The sequence below is a fragment of the Halyomorpha halys genome, unplaced genomic scaffold (assembly GCF_000696795.3).
Source record: "Halyomorpha halys isolate HHAL.00 unplaced genomic scaffold, Hhal_1.1 Scaffold776.1, whole genome shotgun sequence".
NCBI classification, from domain to species: domain Eukaryota; kingdom Metazoa; phylum Arthropoda; class Insecta; order Hemiptera; family Pentatomidae; genus Halyomorpha; species Halyomorpha halys.
The window spans coordinates 52705-62616 of NW_027114429.1; the positions used below are offsets into that span (position 1 = coordinate 52705).

The 9912-nt window shown below is 29.6% G+C and overlaps 1 protein-coding gene across 1 annotated transcript; it reads left to right on the forward strand.

Moving 5' to 3' along the window:
* The first annotated feature begins 2085 nt into the window (after positions 1-2085).
* Positions 2086-9440, forward strand: CSN6 (COP9 signalosome subunit 6). Its single transcript, XM_014429198.3, has 6 exons — positions 2086-2338; positions 2428-2559; positions 4186-4337; positions 6295-6457; positions 6598-6791; positions 9164-9440. Exons 1-6 carry the CDS (start codon positions 2182-2184, stop codon positions 9302-9304), a joined length of 939 nt encoding a protein of 312 aa, XP_014284684.1. The 5' UTR covers positions 2086-2181; the 3' UTR covers positions 9305-9440.
* The last annotated feature ends 472 nt before the right edge of the window (positions 9441-9912 follow it).

The following is a 9912-nucleotide window of genomic DNA, read 5'->3' on the forward strand; positions in this document are numbered from 1 at the left end:
AGGCTAGAAACTCTAGCCGAAACGTCGGCACATTAAAATAAGTTAATCATACTTATTTGTGTTTTTCATTGACCGCACCCCCAACCATCTTCTCCTCATTTATCATCCACGGTCAACTATCTCCCATAATTATTAAAATTAGAATATTCAACGCATGCTCTTGAATTATTTATAGATGAAAAATGCCCTTAAAATAATATAATAACAGAGTAATACTCATCCCTAAATATTTTATTGCTGATCAACATGATTTGATGATTCCTAAATCAAAGGCTAAGCAAAGGATTATTCATTAATAGCATATCAACAGAGAAAAATTTAGCTCGATTACAACATACCTTCTGATGTAGTACTTGAAAATCCTTCCATACCCCATAGGTTTTCTTTACTCCCCTGAAAAAAAATAAAATAAATATGCTGTCTAAAATGATATATAAAACAATTTTTATATTGAAATTAAATAAATAATTTTACTCTTAGGTGACAAAAACATTTTAGTTAAAGTATTTGAACTTAAATATAAGAAGATTGCTGACCGCAACCCTGACCATCTTCTTATATTTAAATCTTTACAGTCAACAATATATACATATATATTTGAACTTAAGTTCCAATTAACAAGTTTATTTATTTTAAGTTGAATCTTTAAACTTTGGAATCTACTGTTTTATGGGGGAAAATGTGTCAAATCTTTATTAGAAAGTAGCTGTGCACCATTCCCAAAGCACAGGCCTATGATTCTAATCCCACAGCAAGGAACACTATAACCATCGAAAATCAAGAGAATTAATATAATCCTGAGATATTTCTGCCATATTTTGTCAACTGGATGCATTATATTCTGAAAAGTAGGTAAATAATCATATTTGGATTTACTTCATACTCAGAATATTTATAAATAAATATTGATTGCCTTAAAGAACCTACATAGGCCTCAGACATAGTATGAAAAATATTATTTTAACCATTATTGTATGATTCTGTGAAATTTCATTTGTTTTTTGCTTTTTCTATAGTAATAAGTACTATGGCCTAGTATTTCTAAATATATCTAACATTTAATATGAACATAAAAGTTATTAATTATGAAAAACATAATGGTGAATGGTTTCTCATTCTTTTTTACATTGCTTATACCATATATTTTTCAAGACTTTATAACAATAATTAAGAGTAATCTTTACCTTTAGTGCTTATATTTAAAAAAAATTCATGGTCTTAAAAACTTAAAACTTAGCTAGTAAAACAGTGTACCAACTGCTCAATCTATCTGGCTATCAATGCACAGCCCAATATAATTTATTTTTTATTTTTTTGATATATTGTTACTAAATTAATTTGATTCAGTATTTAATTTATTTATGAATTTAATTGTGCATTCCAAAATACTTTTGACACTTATATAATTTCTTTAAGAATGTCGTTAAAAACGTGTATAGTAATTTTTTTTTTGTGATTGTGAAGTATCCTTCCAAGGCTATGGATAAAAACTCTTAAAAAAATTAGAAAATTTAATAAAAAAAATAGCCAAAAAGAGAAGCCTAACAGTAAATAATTTTGACAGTGTGTATTTAAAAATTTAGTTTCGAATTTCAATAGTTTGAACAATGAGCGCCCCCTCTCTCCAAGCGATGCATATCAATAACAGTAACTTATGAAACATACATAATATACTATCTTAGCTTTTTATTGTTTTAAATCAATAGAAATCTAATTATATCCTTTGTTCATAAATCAGAATCAATATCTGTATTTTTTTTCTAATAGAATGACCAGTTCATAGTACATTGTACATTCTGACTAATTCCTCAAAAAAATTTAAATAACAAAGGGCGGGGGGAGGTTTTCATTTTTTAAATACAACCTATAATATTAAAATAATACAACAGTATCATTCTAAAATTTAAATATAAAAGGATAATTTAAATACAATTATTAATGAAAACTATAGAGTTTGATATAAATATTTTATAACGGTAATAATTATTTGTGAGAAATATTTTTTGTTTTTTATCATGAAAACTACCGAAAGATAATCTAACTTATTTAGGTGAATGTTAAGATTTGTTGGTTGGTATAGTTGACTCGCCGTTTGCGAAAGGTTATTTATTCGGAAGGTTAGGTAGTAAACAATCTATTTTAGATTTTAGGTTTAGTGGAAATATTTAAATAATTTTCAAGATGACAACTGCCATGGAAGTTGATGATTCCAATAAAAATGTCATGGCATCTTCTAACGCGGTTGGAAGTGTTTCCTTATCTCTTCATCCCCTTGTTTTGATGAATATTTCTGAGCACTGGACCAGGATAAGAGCTCAAGAGGGTTCAGCTCAGCAAGGTATGAAGAAATATTTCTATCCATAATATGATTAGCTAAGTTAATTTTATCTGATATCGTTTTTTGTTCACTATATTTTTCTTTTGAAGTTATCGGAGCTCTTATTGGTAAACAGAAAGGAAGGAATATAGAGTTGATGAATTCTTTCGAACTAATGTTTACCCGTATTGATGGTGATATAATCATTGACAGAGAATATTACAATACAAAGGAAGAACAATGTAAGAATTATTTATCATTATATGTAAGGTTAAATATGTGATACGATATAGTATGATCTGTAAGTTTTAAATATTTGACAATCATCTATGTTTTAATCTGATGAATGAATCAGAAGTTTTATACTCTGAATTACAAAAATGTTGAGTAGTGTGTAACAAACCCATTTTTGAAAAAAATTAGGACTGTTAGGTAGGAATCTTTCATAATCCCTCTGTGCATAATTTAGGGCTTCAATTTGACCTTTTTATTTTTTATCAATATCTGGTGCTAGTATGTAAGAGCCTTGTTCAAGTTTTTATTGTAATCTTATATTTGTACCAAAATCAACCTTCAGTGATAATTTTAACTGTTTCAGTGAGACGTTGAATTAATTCAATATGTAAATTTTATTATCATTCCAAATACTCAAGTTACCAAGTATTATTACTGTTTTTTTCTAAACAAATCTTTATATCATCTTCAATAAAAGCTAAGGTTTCAATTGACAAGTAACATTTAGAAGATAATTGATTGACTTTGTTTAATATATGATGAAAGATGGTCTGAGTGCGGTTAAAAATGAACTCAAATAGTATGAGACTATTTATTAAGCACCAATCTTTCACCGCCTCACTTTACAGGGTTTCAGAGCTTAAAATAGTTTTATGAAGATGATAGTCGAATTGAGATGTCGTTTTTAGAGACTGATAACAAATGGCCTGTTATCTGTTTTGTCCGAGTGCTATAAAAAATGAATGCAAATAGTTCAAAACTATTATAATTACATATAATATATTAAAATGATTGACTGTAATGGAATATGAAGATAGTTGTCGAGTGAGTTCGAAAAGGTGGAGAAAATAGTTATTAACTATTTATTTTCAGGGCTTCATCAGGGCGGCCATGTTGAGAGACAGATAGCAAATACCCAGTTATATTTCTCACAGCCCTGATAAAGCCCTGCAAAGTGGAGCAAAACATCAGTAAAAATATAATAGTTAATAACTATTTTTCGTCCCTTTTTGACCACACTTTCTGGGTATGGTGCCCAACTGGTATGGTGCATGACATCATCCTCCATTTAGTAGACCTACTAACAGACTCTGAACCATGGTAAATTTTATATAATTTAAAAATGCTAAAGGAAGGAAATATTTTTCATTTAACACAACTTTCCTCATTTAACATGTCAAAGTAAAGGTCATAAATACCCCTAATTTCTCTTTATCACTTATCTAAACTCATAAGGGATATGACAGCTGTGCAGGTTGGGGCGCAGGTCCCAGTGCGCTCGGTTCGTAATGTTCTGGGTTCGATTCCTACCTGGGGCAGTTAAACATTAATTTTTCGGCAGCCCCAAGGAATGAATCTTGACACTCCCACCTTGGTTAGTACACCGTGGCAACCCAGGTAGCCGTCAGAGGTTGGCAAAAAGCACCACTTGGCTCACTTGCCGGACTTGTTCCTCCCACCAAGTAACAGTACCAGTACCAGTATTTAAACTCATAATTGATTATTCTATTTATTTAAATTATTAGGTTAGTATGGATTTCAATCTCCTATTGTCCATTTTTAATTATTTTCTATTTGTAGAAAAAGTATGTTATATAGTGATATTTTGATCACTGACTTTGTTTTATTTTCAGTCAAACAGGTATTCTCAGACCTCGATTTTTTGGGCTGGTACACTACCGGAGATGCGCCAGATGATAGTGATATTAAGATTCATAGACAAATATGTGAGATAAATGAAAGTCCAGTTCTACTGAAACTTAATCCTCAAGCAAGACATAGTGATGTAAGCAATTTCTCTTTGTAATTAATCTTAAGTTAATTTTCTAAATTCAGCACTAAGTTCATAGATGTAGTCGTTAATGCATCAGATTGTCTCTAATCTCTTAGATGGAAAATATCTGTCCTCTTTATTCAGTGCTTAAATTGCTGATGATCCAGTTGCTGGATGATTCAATGGTAGTGATGGATGTAACCTCATTACAACCTTCATTTAGTTTTTTCTGTTTATGAAATCAATAACTGATCTTGTACAGTATTTGTTCTCAAAATGGAATATTTTGTGCTGAAGAATCTTTAGCTGTCTTAACCCTTCAACTTCTAAAGGTGGCACTAGGATAGTGGGCCAGCAGGTGTGACATGAAGAGACGGGGATAGCGCACTGTAAGTGCAAAGTGATATGGTCAATTAACAAAAATGTTTTTTTGTTTTTTTCTGTTTATTTTTAATAGTTTACTATCTTACTTTTTGGTACACCACTAGTTCAGTTAAAAACTTTTCTTTTTAGGAAGTTTGATTATATTAATTTTTTTAAATTGTTGAAGTGAAAAACTTCCAAGATGAATGTAATGTATTCTTTATTTTTCATTGTACCACATAATGGGACTATTGTCCCAAAATATTGTTCAATGAAAAATATAGAATAGATTATATTCATCTTGGAAGATTTTTCACCTCGACAATTTAAAATAATCAAACTTCCTAAAAAGAAAATCCAAAATAAAACAAAATATGGAAGTGATGCAAAACCATATGAAAAAGTTAAAAGCAGAGTACAAGATATAACTACAAGAAATCATATTCCATCATGATAAAGATTGTAAAGGTGCATGATATATGGGACAATTGTCCTGAAAGGTTGTACGATGAAAAATATAGAATAAATTATATTAAATATCTTGGAAGTTTTTTCACCTTACCAATTTTAAAAAATGATTTTTTTTTTCAAATAAAACTGTAATGTTCCTATATAAGTAAAAACAAATTTAATAGTTCATTTTTTTTTATATATATATAAATTTCAAAATAATCAACCCCATTCTGATAAATCAAGAATTCTGTCAGGAGTAGTATTACAATAAATACAAAAAGTTGGATCAAATGCTACCTAGTGAGAGATTTCAGATGTATACTTATTATTATAATCATGTTTTAATCATTATTTATAAAACCATACTGCCCTTATTTATGCCCCTGGAGCCTTTAAAGATTTTTTAATGAGATAAATGCTCTATACAGATATAATAAAAATAATTTAGTTTGGCTTTCTGGTTTTTGAAAAAAAAAAAAGTATATAAGTAGTAAAAATATAGATATTTTAGTTTAATCTGAAGTTAATAAACTAAATTAAATTAATGCGGCATGCATATGATTTTATTTTTAGAAAAAGGAGAAGTCATATAATGAAATAAATGAATTTATTTATTTTTATCTGAAAATAAAGTTTGCTTTCATATTTTATTCATAAACTCAATTTCACTTATGTTTGAATATTATTTTGGATTTATAATATACTCATATATTTATAATTCATATTTTCATAAAATGGCTCAAAAATTTTCAAAATTAACAACCATCTTCTCATATCTATCTATGGGTAAATTTTAACACTTCATTTAAAATAAAGAAATTAATTTTATTTATTTTTATTTTTAAGCCTAGGTGTCTCCTTAATTAATTCATGTAATTCCTTGTTTATAGAAATTATAGAAACGGTCTTCTTGGTACTCTAAGACTATTTCCTTAAAATACATCATTCTTGTTTAGAGAACCATTATATGGTCTGTTACCTTCCTGGAGTGGTAACCTTTCGTTTGGATTAAACAGGTTGTCTCTGATCTAAATTAAATTGCTGTCTATCGCTGCTAGATTCCATCTATGAAATTAGTGTTCAGTTTATAAATGTTAACCATATTCATTGATGTTTCAGATAAGTTAAACATTTTTTTTATTTTTGTTATTAGCTCCCAGTAACGTGCTATGAGTCCGTTATTGACCTTGTTGATGGGGAAGCAACAATGTTATTTGTTGAACTTCATTACACTCTCGCTACAGAGGAAGCTGAAAGGATTGGAGTTGACCATGTCGCTAGAGTTTCAAACAACGATGCGACTGAAAGTTCATTAGGTAATTTTTTTGTCATATTATGCCAGTACAACACACTCGATTTTAATATGTTATAAAACAGGACAGTATCAGTTAATTAGTGTAAATGTATTTCATTTGTAGATAAATATATAAAGTGTTGTCTAACAATATTTTTTCAGTTGCTGAGCACCTGAGTGCGCAACATTCAGCTATCAAAATGCTCCATTCCAGAGTCAAACTCGTGTTGGAATATCTTCGTGGAGTCGAATCGGGACAGTTACCAAGAAATCATGAAATACTGAGGAGTGTATATTCACTTAGTCATCGGCTTCCTGTTGTTCAAGGCCAACATTTTCATCAAGAATTTTATAATGTAAGTTGTTCTTTATTAAAAAATATCTTTTTAAGTTTACAAAGCGAATGAAAATTGGGAGCTCGTATAGTGGTTGTGGAAATTAATTCTAATTTTTTTAAATAATTTATTTTGTCATATATTCACTATCACTTCACTCTTTTGGTGTTTTAGTTCTATTGATGTCATTTTATCATTCTTTATTAAGTATTCGTAATAAAAAAGAAACTGGAATTTACAGTTTAGAAAATCTTAATTCACTTATAAGAAAATGAAAATTTGGACCACTACAACTCATGATGGGCTGAATGCTTTTGTAAGGAAGTACTTTTCTTGAACAATGATTATACAAGGAGGTGGCTTGTTCATGATTAAGCTCAAACACCAGATTATTCCCTGACTAAGGTACCCACTTTATGAGGCGGGTGGACCCTGGAGGACTCCTCCTCCACCACTGAGTTGACTCATGGCTACAGTAATAGAATAAACAATTATCTCCTACAGCTGACTTTGAACCCAGGTCTTTGGAGTTGGTAACAGAGCACCCTTATAAGACAATAATATGGTTAAAAATTAACCATTTTTAGCCCCTGCACGGGCTAGTGGTTGCGCTCCATTGGTGGGGGATTAACGATCCTTCAGTCTCCTGAGTTCAATACACAGGGCATTTACACATAACAGAACAGTGCACTATTCACATAGTGTCACACTGACACCAAGGACAAATACAGTAAACACCCCAGGATCACCTCTCTTGGGAAGACTCAATGATGGGAGTATAACCAGCACATGTTGTCCCTGGGCAAGGGGCTTCCATCACTAGACCAATTACACCCTTATGGAGTATAAATTATTCATAGGAACTTACGCAGCCTCGGATTAGGACAGTCTTACGGTTACGGACAAGGCAGGGACAAGGAACTACTATTTGCCACTTGGAATATAAGAGTTGGTAACAGAGCACCCTTATAAGACAATAAAATTTAATGTGATTAAAAATTAACTTTTATCTTTATTAAATAAATATGCTTGTTAGGTATATCAAAAATTACCTTTAATATACTATATAGAGTTTCATAAAGTCTATTTAAACCCGATCCATGATATATGTTATTATAATGCCTGAAATACATAGACATCCTTAGGAAATGTGTATTAAAAACTATATAATTTTACTTACTTCGACAAAATGATACTTGTAGATGATTGTGTACATAAAGAGTTAGAAATGAATTTTAAACAGATAAATAAAATCGGGTATCTTGAAAATATAGGAGAGCTTCAATAGATTGATGAATAATGGATTTACATACAGAGTGTTCTAAGAGCTAAATGTCAACTAAAAATATGAATTAAGGATCTCATAACAAGAAACAAAATTCCCTATGAAAGTATGTCTGTTAATGCTTTGTTTAGGAGATATTCACGTTAATCATATTCATTGTTATGAATTATTTAGATTATAATAAAAAAATTAATATGTGTTCCAACTACTTTATTAATGAAATGTAAACATTAACATTCATATTAAATGTTGTTCAAACTGATCGCCCTGAGCATTTCCCAGCAGCAGTGGCCAACGGCACTCGATATGTGTTATTGTTTCTCAAGTTTTGATTATCCCTAAAGGATTAAGTTCATTGACCAGGCTTGCATAGAGTTTTTGTTCGTCATCCTAAACAAAGAAATCCAGTGTTGTCAAATCTGGAGAGTATGACAATAACATATATCCAGTGCTGTTCGAAGAAACGTGTCGAGCCTGCTTAATACTCAAGGTAATTACTATGAACAACATTTAATATGAATGTTAACATTTAGATTTAATTAATAAAGTAGTTGGAACACATTAATTTATTTATTATAACTTAAATAATTTAAAATATAATGATACAAATATTTAGATCTATTTAACAAAGTGTCAACAGGCACTCCTTCAAGGGAATTTATTTCTTATTATAAGATTTTTAATTCACATTTTCAGTTAGTATATTTACTCCTGTATAATAAAAATGCCAACGCAAGAAAAATTATTTTTTTCACTTAAATAATAAATTTTTAAAAAATAAAATAAATGTTCTGAAAATTATTTTTAGTAACTATTATAAAATATAAGCATCAGTTAAATACAAGATATTGATACAGTTGTTCTAATTCTGGTCTATGTTAGGATAGAAACATTTTGGGCAGAATATAGCTGGTACAGGCAATAAAAAATTATCATATAAATTTTAGAAACAGGAACTATTGGTACTGATATCACAAGCCATTGCCATTGCCAATGGAGTTTTCTTGATTGTCATTTGAGATTTTTATTAAAATCATTAAATATTAAAATATTTGACTACTATTATTTTATTAGTAGTTCATTGCTTATGAGTTTTATCATGTTTCAGCAATGTAACGATGTCGGTTTGATGACCTATCTTGGAATCATCACGAAAGGTTGCAACGATATGAATCAGCTAGTCAACAAATTCAATTTGCTTTACGACCGACAGGCTAGTTTTGGAAGAAGGCTCAAGGTTATTTTGTAAATATTACCTCTCAGGGAGAGAAATAAATTTAAAAAAATAAAAAGAAGAAAAAAAATTCCTATAATATATTAAGACTTGTAAATATATACATAAATATCTTAAAAGTGTTCTAATAAAATTCTTCAGTCTTTGTGAACGCTTCCTCTTTTTTTAATATCCTCATCACATAAAGAAATAAATAGATAGTATGTAAATTATTGTATTATTAAATTTTAGTTATAAGAATAACATTAATAAAATATAATTATAATTTCCTCATTATCATCATAATGATAATTCTTATACTGCTGATGCTGTGTTCAATGGTTTTTATTCTTAAAACATGTTCAAACTACCTTAGATAGTTTTTTAAATTATATTATCTGGTTGTTTACATACATTTCTCTTTAAAAATACCTATTTAAATAGTGGAAAGATGTGTAGTACTGTTTCTCTAATCTGGTGGTTAAGTCTAGCCAACTGCTTGAGTATCACTAACATGCTTCGACATTTTACCTGCGTGTTTAAATAATTCCTGCCTCAAGGTTTTGGCTTGTTATTGGACACTAGCCTTGAGGCTTTTTAGAGGCTCTAGATATCATAAGCTGGGAGCAAGTGTTATTGTATTT